Source organism: Ctenocephalides felis, unplaced genomic scaffold (genome assembly GCF_003426905.1).
Source record: "Ctenocephalides felis isolate EL2017-DRISC unplaced genomic scaffold, ASM342690v1 CF-g0.4_SCAFFOLD_01604, whole genome shotgun sequence".
NCBI classification, from domain to species: domain Eukaryota; kingdom Metazoa; phylum Arthropoda; class Insecta; order Siphonaptera; family Pulicidae; genus Ctenocephalides; species Ctenocephalides felis.
The window spans coordinates 19,993,332-20,012,641 of record NW_020537758.1 but is presented as its reverse complement, the minus strand read 5'-3'; the positions used below and the strand labels follow the sequence as shown (position 1 = coordinate 20,012,641).

The following is a 19,310-nucleotide window of genomic DNA, read 5'->3' as shown; positions in this document are numbered from 1 at the left end:
TATTTTGGCAACCTGTATTATAATATTGTGCCAATATAAATTCAAATAAACTACTATATTTTAGCATATAAATTCGACTCCTGTATTTACAGTGGAGCAGCGCCGCCTTGCTTCAAGCGCGAAATATGCATCTGTTTTTGTCTGCCGCAGCAGTTGGTTTATCGTTGGCGGTTTTATTTTTCTGTTGTTTTCTCGCCGCCCGTGTTATAATATATTTTGTGATTTTCGCCAGACGCCAGAATGTTTGATGCCAGAATGCTATGACTATGTCGATGCAAAAAGAATGTGAAATACTCTCAAAGGAGAGGACACATATGTTTGCTGTTGGTTTTTTTGTGCTGCTGTAATGGTAGAAACGTTATATGGTTTTGTTTTTCAAAGCAATTTGCTGCAATATCCGTAAATAACAATAAGATAAAAAAAATTTGAAATATTTTAAATTCAACACAAAAGGCTGAGAATATAATTCGAAAAAAGCCATGAATGACTTTGTATATTAGCAATATGCACTATGAAAGTTTGAAAATTTTAATTTTCCAAAAGAGCTATGTAGAGTAATAGCATTCCTATATTATTTATTTTACAACATCTCTATGCTCATTTGGAAAAACAGTGTCACGGTATAATCCTATGCAAAATACGTTGCAAGATGTAATATACTAAAACTATTACAGAAAATTTGTATCTTCTATATATTTATGCGAACTCATATATTGTTCAACGCTATCGTTTTAATTAAAAGTCTCAACCTAATATTTGCTTTCCTCATTTTTTTATTTTCTATGTAACGATATCAGCCTTAGTATTTCAGAGCCCTATATATCTTCTGTTTTATGAGATAGGAAGGAGCTCTGCGGCCACTATGGCGGAATTTCGGATATAAGCCCCTCGAGTACAGCCTTTTGACTATAGGATCATGATTTCTTTTTATTTCGGTAACAAAAACAGAGAAAGTGGTACTGATGCTCTAAATGGTATGCATTAAGAAATTTTATAATCATTGTTGCATACAATGCCTATGAGTCATTTGAGAATCACTAAAACTTTATATGCAATATATAAATAATAATGATTAAACAGAAAATGAAAATTTAAACAAGTATATCAAATTATAGATAATTATGGAGTAAATTACACTAATTACTATATAGTTAAACAACTTGCACATGCTAGGGTTCACTCACTCATATGGCAATTATACTGCAAAAACCAAACTAACCATATCAAAACAAATAACACATATCAAACAAATAAGTATCTCTATGTTTTTTAGCCAATTTCCAAAAACTTGTCACTTTCATCCTTTGTACCCTATAACAATGTAAACAAGAACACTAATTTATTTTAATTTTGTCATAAATTTATTATCAGTATTATTCAATATGCTACTTAATCCAACGTGCTTAAAAGTAATTCGAAGATTTGACCAAAATTATTTTATTTATTTGTTAATTATTACTGTTCCAAACTGTTTATTTGCATACACGAGAAAGAGTAAATATTGTTCATTTCCAGGCAGGAAAATTTACGGAAATTCTGGAGCCTAATTCAATTTAAAATACAGTATGCGTAGGAGATTTTTATTTGCATTTATGTTAATTCGTAACAGCTTCATTAAATAAGCTCGAGACTTCGTTAAAATTATTCGCTCGACTGAATTTTGATGCCATTAAACTTGCATATTTTACATTACTTCGGAGTCGCTAAGAACGCCTGAAATTAAGTGACACATGTAAATAATAAAAATAATTTATAGAATGAGATCATTTTTTATACTTTGATTTGAAAGTGGATTTCTGTCGAGATATAAAAAATAAGCTTATTTTAGTTTTAGGTATACTCTGATGCGTACAGTCTTACAAAGAAATTCATCGTTTATTGGTCTACGCGGGCATTTTTTGTATAAGCCAATTTAATACATATTTCGAGTCATTCAACATATTTTTATAGTTAGTTTGACATCTTTGAATTTTTATCACGTTTGATGTGGAAGCGGTTCCCATAGTTCTATCCCGTATGTCCAAATTGGCTTAATAGAAACTTTGTATAAGATAATATAATTGTTAATTGAAATTTTTATGTGATGGTACCAACAGTGAAATTTAATTTAAATGATTTTAATGATCTGTAGTAACTCTTTATGCAAATTAATTCAATATTGAAATTGATAATTTGATTAGAAGTTTTTACTTAATTATGCAACTGTAAAATAATGTAATACTGTCATAAGTTGTGAGTCAAGTTTATAATTGCCGAGGAAGTATTTTATATTCTTTATGATTTAATTATTATTTTCAAAAGGAAGTATTTCAACTTCAATAATATAGTTTAATATTTATGTGTTCTATCCTGAATACAAGTAGAATATTTTCCGTTGTCGGGCAGTAGCAATTTTCTCTCCGCTCACGGGATACTTTAATGGCTTGAAACTATGCGGGAACAAGTGTTTTGCAATATCAAATTATATGTGTTTACATAAAGCGAATGCAAAGTTATAAATTCATGGAGATTCAGTATACCTCAATTAAATTTCATGAAATTCCTACTTTGTCTTGCGGTTTCTCGTGGATACTTGTATATTAATTTAGAAACGTTTGATATTAATTGTTAATGTAATTAAAAAGTAATAGATGTTGCGGTAGATATATGACAGAGCTTTGAAGATTCAAAAGCTCATAATATTAGAAACTCATGACTTGAACATAACAGAAATGTTTCCTGGTGTCGTTTCAAAAAGTCGAAATTGGGGTCACATGGCAAAATCTCCGATCTAGTAATTCTTCTCCAATTTTTCTGACACTTTTTACCAAGTGACTATTGAGTTTCAATTTAATGGTTTATTGATTTTTTTTAATTCAGAATTTTATCTATCTAAACTTTGTTTTGAGAATATGTGCACCGAATGTATCCAGCGCATTACAATGGCCAACAGGCGTTCTACACTTAATACACGCATCCGTGATCATAAACAATATCCGATTCTTGAACAAAAACTTCCGTCGTTAGACCTACTGTTTTCAAATAACAAAAGACGTCTAATACGAATTTCTACGCAATCATATATATTCGTATTTCTGAGCCCACCATGACCATTGTCCGATCTGCACTTATCTTTTGTCTCGGCGACCGAGATTGCGGAAATCTGGAAATTGACGTCAGACGACGGTTGACAAGGAATTTATTTTGCTTTATTTTTGGAATGTGTGTGGTGCTTTAATAAATGGTCCTAGGATTTCTTTCTAGAAGATAATAAAACACAAAAATCCTTATTAAACATATTGGGTTTTGTGCAACATTTGATTGATAAAATGGTACTCAGAACTTTCAAAATGCTATGTGCATCAGGGGTTTTAGATAGAATAATATTATATATATATATATATATATACATATATTCACTTTTATATTCATCAAATATCTTCACCGTCTCGATCCATATATCTCCTCAAAGGAGTTATCTTATTGTGCTGCCGTTGTATTACTCAATATAATTTATACGCTCCATTTTCCAGTGTCTCAGACCCATACATAAACCATGTGTGTGCATTTTGTTGAAAGAGTGCATTCTTTTCATATTTTCTTTTGTATTCCCTTGCAGATATTCAAGAATTCTACGAATTGACACTGCTGGATGACAGCAAGTCCGTGCAGCAGAAAACTGCGGAGACAATCCGAATAGCAGACAAATGGGAAGGCAGCGATGGACGGGACAGACTTGAGGTGAGATAATAATAATACTAAGACTTAAAATAACTATTTATAATTATTAATAAACAATAAATACAATAAGAAATAGAACACAAAAAATTAAAGACCGCAATATACCTAATACTCTCTTTGAAAACAATCAGGCCTTTGACCCTCCACACTTGAAAAATGACATAGCTGGCGGGTGTTGTTCTAGTAAGGAGGAGGGTAATTAGGAACTGACACTATAAATTCTTATTTTTTATTAACTCTCCGTAGGGTAAGTTATAGTAACGTTTTAGGGTTTCTGAACATTTTGGCTACCTCAGCGAAAATGGATGTGTGTGTATCCGCAATTTTTTGTCTACGTTTTCGCGATCAAAGAATTTGAATGGTTCAAAAAACATTCGTTTCCTATTGCTAAGGAGATGTGCTGAATAGTTTTTGGCAAAGACAAAGTTTTTTTCATAGTATTTGCGAATAATGGAAAAAATTAGAATTTTGTACTATTGACCTGGAATAAAAAAATCGCAGATGTCGGATCGATTGCGACTTAACATCTGGACCAATTTTCAGCTCAATGCGAATTAATGCTAACTTGAATTCTATTTTGACTGGAATATCAAAATGTACTGCACACCAAAATACAATACTCTATGAGCTATTTGGTTCAATTTGGTTGCTCTATGAGCAACACATATGAAACTTTTGTGCTAAATTTCAGTATATCAATAAATGTCACTCTAATGAGTGATGCTTCAGTTCTCCAAAGATGTAGTAACTTGAATATTATCTTTTGGAATATTCATTTTCGGCCTTCTCGAAACAGGTACCTTCAAAAAATTAAGCAACTATACATTTTGAATGATCTTCCAGTTATAGAAAATGCTGAACACTTTTTGGCTTTATTTTACCATTTATAAAATTTATAATTAGATCTTTGTGTAGGGTCTTATTGCTGACAAACCAAGGAGCATTAGTGATCAGTCTCAAAATTTTAGGCTGCATTAAAACAATGTTTGATTTGCTCGCACAACTTCACAGTTGGATGCCTTAAATACACATAGATTATATCACAATCTCGATTGTTAATTAATAGTTTATCATCAAGATAAACTGTTAATTGACTTACGCCCCAGAAGCCAGTATAGTTCAGCATATTGTAATTGAAACCTACTTGTGTCTATTTTAAATTCACTAACCTTGGACAGGGGTATGGCTTTTCAACATGCATTTTCTATTCTTAAAATTTTACTTGTTATCCTATTAGGATAGAAGTAAAGATTATCGTTTATTAAAGAAATAGCCACTATTGACCTTTATAAGTTCTTACAAAGACAGCAGAAATTTCGAAGCCGTATACTCCAACATTGAATTAATATCTTAATTGTTTCAGAAACCTTAACCCCTGCAACTCTTACTTATATTCGCGTAAAAAATTACGCGTGGATTAAAAAGACGAAATGAGATAGCTCTTCATGAGTTTTGAGCTAGTGTTATTTATAGTCCGAGAGGGTAATTTAGTACATAATCTAGAACATCAAGCGAACCAAAGTTGGGCGACTGTTATAAATGGGATTGTACAAAGCATTTCCAAGCCTACTTATCCCATAAATCGTAGAACACACAGAATCCCAAAACATCTACAGAACTGTCAAAGGTTTATTCTATTGTTCATCCATAACTTTGGTTTCTAATTAGCCAGTTTAATTTATACGACTGGAAAATATAATTATCAGCATTAATATCATTAATGCTTACTTCATTAAGAATTTAATAATTTAGGCACTGTACTTTTGATTTCTATTATGAAATTTTCTTTTATCTACCTTGATGAGAAGACAACCGATATCTAAATCTAGCCAATATTTTTAGCTTTCCGAAAAAGTTAGTTAATTATTTGGACCTTTTAAATACAGCCACAATTTATTGTAATTATATAAATTAGTTAAACAATATTCAAGCATTTTTAATTTTGCTTAGTTACTGAAATTTTGAAATTTTAAAAATATTGCATAATGAAATAATTTAATAATAATTATTTTTTGAATAGATTGTCATTCAATTGGTGTACTATTCAAGTAATAATTATATATTATACTAATTAATGATTCTTGATTACACTTTTGAACTTATATACATAACAAAGCGAAATCAAAGCTCAACTCCATCATTTACTCGAGCTAGCATAACAAACACATCATTATGAAATCCGAATATCAACATTTGTCTTAAACTTGGTTCATACATAACAATATAGGGGTTAAATATGCCTAATTGTGTTGCCTATATCAATTTCCATAAAACAATTTATTTTCGTGCCCCTTTTGCCAGATCGTTATATTTGTTTGCGTATTCATGTCTGTTTGTTTTGTATACAATTAATCTTCGAGTCCCACGAACCGTATTATTGCACGAGTAAGCAAATCTTCAGAAATACATATTTGCTCAAAAGTAATTGTCAAAAGCATTTTTAGTTGTATTGATTTATTAAAGACGATGCTTTACCTTTGTCTTATTTGTGGTGGAAACTTTTATGCCATGATTTTTGTTCTGAATCATCAAATACGACCATATCCGAGGTAACGTCAAAACAACTGAAATTATTTCAGAGAGTTTGCAACGTTTTCCAGAAGTGCCAAAGAAAGAAAGTGGTAAATCATAAATACGTATTACGGGCTCGAACTAGATTCTAAATTTTGCATTTTGGGTATATTATATGTGAATTATTGAATAAATTATTCTGAAAGATCTTTAATAAAAATACATCATTGAAAACTTATTGAAAATTTGCGTAAATATTTTTGCGAAAATTCAGAAAAATTTAGTAAAATAATTCTAAAAATCTTTACTTTCATTGATTTCCCATATCTTCTTATATTGGTTCGATTAATTGTAATTATTTTGTTACCAGTTTCGACTGGTTCTGCAGAATGTGATGCACTTTTGATATAAAAGTTGTTAAATAATTTTTTTTCTGCACATACTTTAATTAAAATAGCAATTTTATATCATGATTAAGTTATAATAATCGATAAAATTTAAATGAAAATTTTTATATTGCAAGGTTTGGTAATATTTCTACCACCATTTATCATTACTCGAAAGTGTGAAGTTATCAGAGCCTGAAATGGGAAGTTGAATAGGAAAGAATTCAATTAAAAATATATTATTTGTTTTTTACCTAACTTCTGATTTTTTCCTTTAATAATCTAATAAAAAATCTTTTTTAATTCAATGCTCTCCAAGTCTCCAACACTATGGTGACGAATAAGCTGATCTATATAGGAATATCTATTATACACAAAATCCGTCATATATTATATTGCATTCCAGAAAATCTTTAATAATGTTTGCCCTTTATAAAGTAATATTTCCTTTACATACTTGCCTTTTCTGCAGTTGCAAATAAATTGCAATAAATTCAGAACAAACACAAGAGAGATCCAATTGCAGAATCTCTTCCGATTCGCATCTGTAAATATTTGTAGGAACCGAAGAAAACTTACTGAGAGAAACGGTACTGAATACAAAATAGATACGCGATTTATTATTTAGGTTATTTGCAATACTCGAGTTATCCCAATATGGCAAAATCGTAAATTGTGCATCTGCTGCCTGAATTTTTTGCGGCGAAGAATAGAAAATTTAAATGAACCATCAACCCTCCTGAATAATAATAACTCCAATAATTTAAATAGTATGTTTCATGATATAAAATACTATGTTTTAAAACATATATATTTAGGTCATTTTTTTTTTTTAAATTTTCTGCAAAAATTAACGGATAAAACATACAACAAAAGTAAATGAATTTCCTCATCGTAAAGCTGTGCACGTTAAATAATAAAATTATAAAGCAAATGAAATCGTGTTCAATTTCATACGCTTATTTAATGTTCTGAAAAAATTAAATATATCATGTATTGCTTTTAATAGTGCAATTAAATTATCATTTGCTTCAAAACATTAATGCAATAATAATATTTCAAAAAGCAATTACCACAGAGAATATGAAATGCATCAGGAGCTTATATAACAGTAGAAAAGTTAACTCATAGCTTGCATGTGCTCTGTACTGTAATTAGTTAAGTGGCATTATTTGAGTTTTCAGTCAGTTTTCTACGCTATTTCGGATGAATTTTGTTTCAAGTTTTATCTCAAATTATATCGGTACATAATTTAATGTACATAGATATATTGTAAATATTATTCTTTAGTGTTAATATATGTTTTGAGGTAAAACAAATATATTATATTCAGAAAATGTTGGTCATCACTAAAAAATATTTAATCAAATCAATCTTGTGTTAAAAATGAGAAAGTTTTGTTTTTGCCTATTTTTTATGTTTTCTCGCCGTTTCAAGCTATTTAGAATGTTTGGGACCAAAATTAGAAAAATTGTATGTGTGTATTATTAAACTTTTTTTGATGTTCTTACGCAAAAAACTAGAATCGGTTTTTTATATTTTAAAACTGTTTGAAAGATATCATTCGAAAATCTTACTTTTGTTTTTGGCAAGCCAGACCATTTATTTGTAATTAAATATTTAAAAACGAACTGAACGATTATCCTAAAATATTAGTAATTAGAATTTGGAATAATGGGGTAAGGTCATAAGTACGTGTTCAATTCATTTCTTTGTTTTCATATTTATATTAGAAGTACTTTAATATTAAATTAAATCAAATTTTTGTTCATTATGTTCAGGAGTTCAAATAAGGTTATTAAAGGCTGGATTTCAATGATTGAAATCACTGTCGTTAAACCTTTTTAAAATAATTTTGAAAATAGATTTTTTAATTTGACATCATCCCTAAAAGCTAGTTACATTTATATATAAGAATTCTGTATTGAGAATTATATTTTATAATCAAATAAGTTTCTAAAATGATCCTAATCAATATTATTTTAAAAATGAATGTTTTATCATTTTTCAAGCTTATTCAATATGGTACGTTTATATTTTTTTTGTAAAATATTTTTGAAATTTTTGAATAATATTCTCATTAGATTATGAATATTTCTGAATGAATGACAAAAAGGCATTTACCACTGAAACTGAGTAAAAATCTTCTATTGTATTATATGTGCGACTTATTGGCCATCAATATGTCTCAATATCGAACAAGAAACTCTCAAGATTATATATATGTATAAAGTAAATCCTCGTAGTAATCGCAAGGATTCAGGTTACTAAAGATAATGACATAACCGATATGTCGAATGTATTATTCCCCATGGTGGATTTTTGCGAGCGACGTCGCCCTAGGCAAAAACTACCATAGATATAATCAATGTTTGATTAAATGCTATATGCTTCAGTACTATGTAGAATGATATAATTCTTTTCTTCGTATATCTTGTAATTGGATCGTCCATTTTCTAGTGGATAATATTACATATATAATATATAATATTATAACCTACATAACGTTGTCACACTTTGTAATACAAATCGTTACAACGTTCCAAATAAATGCTAAATGAAACTTGAAAGTTGATTTTACTAGAATTGACATCTGCATTGATAGAGTAGAATTTGTAATATAAAACAAAAATAGGTTTACTACATTTAATTACGCACATATACAAGTTTTTTATTCATACTAAAATTGTGAACAGTGTGCAATAAATATGAGAACTTCTAGAGAAATATCATGCAAGGAGACATTAATATTAAATGGAGCAATACATTGAATATTATGTATTGAATAAATAAAAAAATAACCATGAATATCCATGAGTACATTTAATTATGAGCAAATAAAAGCGTATAAACATATTCAAGTATTTATTGGAACGTTTATAAGATTTATAAAGAACACATAAATTTATTTTATTTGATGGGGCAAACCATAGTCTCGAATCGTTTATAACTTTACCATTGTTTATTAATGTTACTACGTTAAGAAATAAATTTCAATCATTTTGACAAAATTGATATTGGTTTTACACATAATACAATTGATTTATATCTGATCCGTAACCAAACGCATATGATAAATGGAAGAGCAGTTTGTGATATATTGGAAACGCAAAGTTCACTTAAGCAAAATACAGAAATATATTCATCAATACCAAAATACTTCATTTTGTGCCGGAGAGCAAGCAATATGACGAATTGCTGAAGTTGCAAAGCGAAGGAAAGGCCGAATCGTCGAAAATGATTTTTATAAATTTATAGCATCGAACATTTTTCACAGCTGCTTTGATACAGGATATTAATTTATTTGATTAAATGTTTTTTGTTCACAGAATTTACATCAAGCGAAAATACGTATATATAAGAAAACATTTCACTTACATTATTTTTTTTACACGTCTCTGTAGTATTTTTAACCTCCCGTAGGGTAAGATATAGTAATCGTTCAAAAATCGAAAATGAAATTTTTTATATTTGCGTTTTAAAATTTCTGAGCATTTTCTCAGAAAAAATATTCTTAAAAATAAAAATTGATGTATGTATGGATACAATTATTGGTCCACAATTTCGGGCGCACGGATCAACCGATTTGACTCATTCAAATAACATTCGATTCCTGTATATATTGATATGTGCTAATTATTTTTGACGAAGGCAGATCCACCCGTTCGGAAGATACAGTGTAGGAAGTGCTAAAAATTACCGAAAAAACGGAACATCCGATTCGAATGATTCAAAAAACTATTTAAACTAAAGATAAGTTTTTGGAGTTTTTTTTTGTTTCCAAATTTTAACTTCTATTCAAACAAATCTTAAATTAATTTTAGCCCGGTCAAAACAAATATTAAATTGATCTAATTAATTTGTTAAATCGGATTATCTGGTTGACTGATATATTTTTACCAATTTTGGGTCATTATTAACTACGGCACATTTTGTTGTATTAATAAATTATGTTATTAAAAAAGGAAAAACTGTATAAAATTGTACCTGATATATTTTTTCCATTATTTTTTATCTTCATTATTTTTTACGTTTTACGTACGCGTATTATGAACTTAAGTACTTAATGTAATTAGTAATTTAAACCCATTTTTTGATAGAGCGTCATTAACGTTCAAAACCTCTTTTCGTATTAAACGAAAAGCGGATTAAAAAGGATTTATTTAATAATGATATAAAAAAGCGTTCTAATTCTGAAAATATGTATGGACTAGATTGCGGCAAATAATATAATTTTATGAAAAAAATATACTTCACGCTAATAAAAATATTTCATTCGTAGTAATAATTTTAAATTTTATAATGAAATAAAATGTGCACTTTAATAATGCTTTAAACATTTGCCGTTGGGGTATTATTAATTTGATGCTATATCAATTTTTGTAAATAAATATGTATTCGTAAATAAATAACATCGAGATGTTTTCGTATCGTTCATACGTAATTTAAAACGCATTATCATTATATTTATATTCAGGCTTCCGCGGAATGAAATTCTATATTTTATTATATTTAATGATATGTATATTTATATTCTACCTATGCAGTAAAAATATATTTTTTAATATTAATGAAAAGCATCTTCAATTTTACAAAATATTTGAACTAGACTTTTGAAATTATTCTAGAATTAGTTCTAGGCTAATTATCAAAATTTGTGCGTACGTTATTTCATTTATGTTTTTCATTGTACATTTGTAGTATTTTTTTCAATAACTTATTTCATGGAATTGTAAGTAAGAATATCTGGAAATAATAATTCTTCAATGTTATACACCAAATGGTATAGTACTTCCAACATTACCATTTGTTATCCGGTCATGAATTAAACGAATAATGTTGGCACAAAAGGCGTAATGCAACACTTTAAATGCAATTTAAGTTCAGATAAGAAACGAAGTGGTATAATATTGGATATTGGTTACATAAAATACGGCAAACGGAATTGTTCCGAGAGCCAATTTGGCAGAGAACTTTACTGAAACAAATTAAAATAAATGTTTCGCCACCTAAAATACGACAAAACACAATATGAAACACTGTATATCGAAATGTTTTTTTATTAGAACTTTTCTAATCGATAACACATTTTAAGTATTTATTAATTTACTTATTGGTTAATAAATTAAGTGAAATTGCTGGGATTTTCAAACTTTCGATGCTTCAGAGCCTTGTTTATCAATTTTTCGTAATACCTTATCAATTTAAATATGTTTTTATAATATTTATCCAATTATCCTTATTGCTATTTAATTCAAACACCCAAATTTTCTAGTTTTTTAATTATTTTTATGGAAATTATTAAATCAAAAATTATCATCATCCATTTGTGTGAAACATGTTCTGTATGTCATATAACAATTTCAAATATTAAAATCACAATATAAGCTACATCTTTAAAAACTCATTTAAAATGTTCTCAATTAATCATTGAGCCTACTATTGAATGTTGCATGTTATTAATCAATAGGAAATATCCTAATTCTATACATTAGGGTATATACTAGGATTAGGATATGTTATATTTGCATAACTTTGCATTTTTTTGTCAGTTATTAGTATTTTTATATAAATAATTGCTTTTTCATATAAATAATAATGAATGACAGAATTATCAATTATGTTCAATCCTTCTCAAGTTTCATTTTTTATATTTCATTTCATTTCAACACTTCAGTAACTAAAACAACTCGTCTTATAGAATTTTTCTGCAGTGCAATGTGTGTTAATAAGATGATTTTGCAGAAAAGTACAAGTTTTAGATCTCTCTCATGCAGTTCAATTTCATGGCAAGGAATATAATCCCGATATTGTTGAAAAAGTACTCAAGCTGATGTGATTCTTCGAAAATTCTTTACGATGCAGCTTTCATCCTTATCCCAACAACTTTCCACAACACACTACTTGAAATGCAAAATGCAGATCGATCATTGACGAAATGCATTGTTATATTACATACTAGAAATGTCGGTGAAAGATTACCAAAGGCATATTTTAAATAAGTTAACTGATACTTTAAAAGGAAATCGATATTTTTTAGTATTTGAAGATTTGTTTGGTTAACTTAAAATTTTCTACCTATCAGGATATTTAGTCAGCCTATTATGAATTGTGAATTTACACGTAAATGCTTATATATTAGGGTGGTCCTTATAATAAACATTTTCCAATTTCCTTGCTCCCAAAGACTCCAATGGTTCCAAATTGTTAAAAAATAATTCTCTGAAAGTATTAGCTCTTAATAATGTCTTTTAGATAGAGCGCAATTTAATCAAAGTTTTGTATGGCAATAGCATGAAAAAAATTTCAAAAATTTAGCAGGGCGTCGAATTTTCAATAAAAAATAACACGAATTTTCACTTTTAATTCATTTGTCGCTAGTTATACCTAAAATTTTTTTTTAATTTTCAATTTTTTTTTCATTTTCCATACGAACTTTGATTGAATTGTACACTACCTAAAAGTTAATATTAAGAGCTAAAACAGAGAATTCAGAGAATTGTTTTTTATCAATTAGGGATCATTTGAGCCCTTGGGATCAAGAAAATTCGAAAATGCCCATATTAAGGACCACCCTAATATATATATATATATATATATATATATATATATATTCAAATAAATCATTTATTTCATCATTCTGGCAAACTTTATTTAATATGTCAGAAGCAGCACATCTATTGAGAGTTGTGTGTTACGTAAGAGTGTCTCGACGTCATCTCAAGATATGGCGTTTCATAACAAATGCTTTTTGCTGTCTGAAGCTCCAATGAAATAAAGGCTGCACAATATGATGTGATATTCAAATTTCTTCTTTCTGAATCAAGATGCAAGTCTTCAGATGTCAAATTTAGTATTGCAGAAGAATTTTGCAGAGATATTTGAAAAATTTGTGAGTTCAGAGCTAATTTAGTAGTGTAGCAAGTTGGACATTGATATGTTATGAAGATTATGAACTGGCATCCTTAGACCAAGTTTATATGAATTTATAGACTCATTGGAACGATTATTGCTACTGCTTGGACTAAATTGTCTCAAATTTAAGGTGTAAAATACGACTGATGGCACAGATAATAAAAGACAAAATTATAAAGAAGGCTGCCATAACAACGCCATGTTTCCGCAGAACCCCTTAATGTTATTCGGCACAGAAACTCATTAACTCTCAAAATAATAGTTGATAAATGTTATGAAATTAAAAAAGATGTTAATATTTCTTTCATATCATCTGTCAGAACACACAGAATATTTAACTATACACTTTTTCAATTTAGAGCTGTTGGATTAGACTAGTTTGAAAACTAATTGAATTATTTGAACAGTAACTTAAATCCCCTGTTTTTAATCACCGAATGGATTACAAAAATACGATATAAATTAGATTACACGCTGACAGTACGGCACGCCGTGGAAATTTACTGCCAAGTTTATGATAGTTGATGATACAAAATAAATAAATAAACCATAAACATGTGCTACGACGCTTTTTATAGACCATAAAATATACTTATATTTGGCAATATCACTTAAGTTATGGAAACGTATACACTAAAGGAGCATAATATGCTCTGTGTCCCATTATACGTTCCCGCGAGTTGTCTTTATTGGACATTATGGATATTTGTAAAGAGATGCAGCACATATGAGGAAAATAATAATTTATACGAAGATTAGGAATGATACTTTTTTAGCATGTAAATCGAGAAAAATCATACTTGCAATCTCACGTACAATTTTAACTTCAAAAAATATTTTTTTCAATCATTGTAATAGTTTTTACTTGCACAGCCACGAAATTAGTGTGTGGATAATAAAAGTTAATCAGACAACTAGTAGGATAAAAATTACGTATTTTCACCTCAAAGCCAAATATTGGAAATTAAATCTACAAATTTCATTATTTATCAACCAAAAAAGAAGTTTGTTTTTGCCCGAAATGCCGATTTGCAAAATAGTCAACTAAATAAATGCGGAGTGAGATTTTACAATTTAGAAAAAAATTGCATCTGTTTATTTTGAAAATAAAGTTTTCGCTATCACCAAAATCGAATCAATGCGATCTCCAATTGATACTTTTTAGTATATGTAATTACCTTAATTACAGTGCACAAACACGCACTTGACTGTCTTGAAAGTGTAGTTTTTCATCCTAAACATCAATGAATTTTCATATTTCAACCACTTTTTGTAGGACTTTAGTGTTTTATGTTTGTTAAGAGTCTAATCTTTAGACCAGTGGTCAGGAAACCGGGGTAAATTACCCTAAATGCAATAAAGCGGATTTTTTGTGGGTAAAAAGTATTTATTTTTAATTTATCAATACTGCATTTGCTACGTAATTGTCCGTGTGAGGGCAATCTCTTTTTGCCATAAGGGTAATATCAACTTAGATAAAAATATTTTGGGGTGATGATTTAAAACGTTTCCTGGCCGCTTTTTTAGACCATATACTTTATCAGCATGTTAAGTTTCTTTCGGGATCGAAATGAAATTTGAAACTTAATTACAAAGGAACGATATTAACTGTCTTTGCTAATAGCTGTAAAACAGAATTCTCAACTGATATCAATTGACTTATTATGATTTTTAGAGTATTGTAACAGTAAATTTTTAGAGTAAATTAATATGGTGTGAATCCAATTTTGGCTCACATACTTGTTCTAATTTTGGTCTTAATTCAGAGTGACCTTAAACATTGGGAAAACTCAAAGTTGTCGAATTGTACTTTCTGGCAAAACATAAACTGTCACCTAAGGAAGTAAATTATTATTATTCATAATACGTTATTTTTGTATAACAAGCAATTGGTGATAAGGCTGACTAAATCTGATGATCCCTAATCTTTGTACAAAGGGGTGAATCGTTCATGTAGATAAAAAATATGACAGATCCGAAAATAGATCTTTGCGGCTTTGCGACACACACAAATATTCATTTGGCATATTCTAGAATCTTACAAATGGGTTCTGTAACGGAACAAACCACCAGTTTACATAATCCCCGGATTCTCACTATAGCTGTGGATGCATAATAGTTCTTATTCCATAACCTGTTCCAACCGAGCCTCTGTCGGTCAAACAAAGGCGCGTCGGCTCGCAAGGGGGCCTCTGTTTAATATAAGCGCCCGCTTGGCAACAGTCTTCCCTATGAAGTACCCGACACAATGCTACAATTGATTCGTTATTATGGGCACAAAGGATCGTGTTTATATACATTGTGTTCGAAACTACTAAAGCTTCTAGGTTTACAGCTCGTCAACAAATTGGATGATACGGATGTATAGCCTCGTCATTGATAGCAGCAACATCGGTAATTTCGGATCCTAGATTAACTAGTGTTATTATTGGTGTTTGTTCGAAGACCAATAATGATGCTGGTATGAAAGCTCGATATGTATAATATACTTTTCACCTTTCTAGCTTTTTTGCTACCTTGTCTTCTGACCCAGCTTTCAATTTTTTGTATTTTTTCTTTTTATGAAATTCGTTTTTTATCTGCATCTGGCGCCCTGGTTTCTTTTCCCAATTAGGACGCTATTTAGTTTTCCTTTGTCTTTTACAACTATATTCAGTATTCGATATTCATTATGTTTCCTAAGTTCTTTAAATTAATCCCATATTTCAGTTCTTGATTTTCACCAAAATCCTGCGAGACAAAATGCTTTCACGTAGTGTCTCACACATTAAGGGGCACAACTAGTGTAGCCGCCTAAAAAAAGGTGATTTTTGGGAATTTATATTGAACAAAAAACTACTTTCAAAATTTTAGGAATATATTCATACATGTTTTAAGAAAACGTAGTAAAATTTTTGAAAAAAAAGTTAAATATTTTTTAAGTTAACGTCGATCTCCAACGGCGCGACAAAAAAGGCCCTTCACTGCTACAGTAATTCCGGCCTTCTACGTGGATGAAATTTTAAAAAAAATCTTGTTAAACTAGATAATATTGTCTGTAAAATAACCCACGATAAAGAAAAAATTGACAAAATGACGGCGTTTTTTTTTTTAAAAAAGTCGAATTTTATCCAAAATTTTGGTCGTATTTGGACTGCCAAAATTCGATTTTTGATTCGATAAAAAAATCGATAGTTTATTTTACGGAGAACTATATATAGAACATGTAAAAAAAATTTATAGTGATTGGATCATTTGTTTTTGAGTAATCGCTGCAGCAAATTCGGAAAATGCTGTTTCGAGAAAAACGCGTTTAAAGATAAAATGATATTTATACTATATACTATATATACTCTTCAAATGGCTGTAACTAAAAACTATTTAAGATATCGATTTAAAATTTCGGTATGTTATTTTTGAAAGTACAGCCTATCGATATATGGAAAAATTAAAAAATTGATTTCTTGAAAATTTCACACTAGTTGTGCTTACTAGTATCAAAACTAAATTTGAAATCTGGTCATTAAAATGAATTCTATTATTTTCTTGAACATTGTTAAAAAATTGGTTAGCTTATTTAACTTAGAGCAAGTGATATGCATAGATTACTGCAATTACTCAAATTTATTTTAATCAAATTTCTCATTACTCAAATCAGTCAATTATGGATAATCATTATTTTATTTGAATTTTCTATTTTCGGTTGCCGTTGTAAAACATAGATGGTACCTATAAAAACAATACAAAAGCAATAGTGATCATTCAAATTTACAGGAACTATTTAAAAGTTGCATTAAGGTAGAGAATTGTCAGTTTGCATAGATTAATACTCATTTTGCATACCTTGTTTCCGAACGTTCTATTCTTTTAGAAGAGCTAACAAAATTCAGATTTTTTTAAAGTAAGTCTTTGTAGGTAATTATATCAATGTTGTGACTTTTTGTTAAGCCAGGAATTAACTTTTATATCCCCTAAGAGTCTTCTAAAGTTCATAGTTGTTTCATAAGAATCAAATTAAAAAAATATTGATACTGTTAATAACCAAATAAGTATGAAACTGTCCAGGATTATTATTTATATCATTTATCGTTCAACTATCCACGCCTGCTCTATGATTGTTACATCATCTTTAGTTAGTCTACTTTGGTCAACCAACATTCTCTCAATTCAAAACTGCTTTTGCATGTTTGCTTTTTGCGTCCAATTCGGCAGCACCGCCTGCACGGAAAGTGTACTTAATCTTCGTGAGACCGACACCAAACTGCTGCCAGACAGAATCCCAAATATTTCCAGATGAAGTATTCGTATTACCTCTACAATGAGCAAATTACACGCTTAGAAATGGATTATACTAAAAAACATATTATGCTATTATACTACTATGTATGTGGATTTCAGTAACACATCTTTACGTGAGCAAGAGATTTTTAAATCATTTTTATACTTTGTTAGATATGTGGCAGTACACCCGTATGTTTATATATAGTGTACTCACAAGTGACACAAACTGAATTCTTAATGACCAATTTACTTAAATTGATATTATCATTTGCATAATTAAAAAAAAATATTTGCCAATTTATCAAATAACTCAAATCAGTTAAGTGTCTTACATTTAATAATTGTGAACTTTAAACGTTGTATTTAGTTTTTTTTTAATTCTGTTTTATTCAGCAATCAGAAATGCATAAAGATTTCTATAAGCTAAATTGATAACATTTGAGAGCGATGTCTAAGAAGAACTCCAGTGAGATCTTCTCAGTTTAACAATTGATAAGATAATGTTATATTGGAACTAATCTAAGACTAAATCTAAAGGCCATTGACGTTTCAATCTTCTTACACCAAATGGTTAATAAGTTGACAATTTATTTCACTAATTTTTTGCTATTTCACAAATTTAAATTAAAAACTTTAAAATTATGTAAAACAATTATTGTTGAGTATTGTATGCGTGCTCTACTAGGAATAGATGTCCAGCGTCAATCAATACTGAAACCAAATCATCATGGCTCAATTTTAATCGCATTCGTCAATATATGTGACGTTGTTCCATTTAATAGTTTAGGTTTAAGCTTAACAGTTTACATAGGTCGGATTTGTCATATTGGACTTTGAAACACAAATCAAACAGCTAATCTGTTGTTTGCCGAATAGGGATTTCCATCCCCGAACACATTTTCCACAAACGGAAGCTTTTAGAGTACCCTCTAATTAATTATTCGAGAAGTTATTAATATTTTCTTAAGTCATTAATTGACAATATACCCAAAATAGAAATGGTTTTGAGTCTTTGTGTTTCAGGAAAGTTTTGAACAATTATTGAAGATGTAAAAGCTCCTTTAACTAAATTTGGAATGAAGACGATTGCGCTGTATGCTTTAATGCGGCCGAACTTATAATACAATTAGTAATATTTAATGTGAATTACAAATAAGATGTTTTTATTTTTTGTCTCTGATGATTGTGTGAGTTTTGACATCAGTTTTAATAACAATATCATTTCAGAGATATTATATTTTCTTTGGTTTTATTTCAACTCTTCATTTTTTTCTTTTCATTTATTTTCCATTTACATAGGTTTATACATAAGCAGTTTGAATATCTCGTGCATTATTTTGTCCTTGTAGTATACAACGTCCCTTTTCGGCCGACTATTGTAAATTCATCAAATTTATTGAATGTCCTTTACTGAACAGTGATAAATAAAAGAGATAATAAAAAAATCTCAAATGATAATTGAAAATCAATTGAATTTATCTAAAGTTTTATAAACTATTCTTTATTAAATTACTTCAA

General features: G+C 29.1%; 1 protein-coding gene across 1 annotated transcript in view; it reads left to right on the top strand.

Moving 5' to 3' along the window:
- The window catches only part of LOC113373494, a 298,841-nt gene that overhangs the window by 246,764 nt on the left and 32,767 nt on the right, over window positions 1–19,310 (top strand). The window contains exons 4-5 of the mRNA XM_026613788.1: window positions 65–152; window positions 3,599–3,720. Of these exons, the coding sequence (XP_026469573.1) occupies window positions 65–152; window positions 3,599–3,720 (210 nt within the window). The remainder of the gene's footprint in view (window positions 1–64; window positions 153–3,598; window positions 3,721–19,310) is intronic.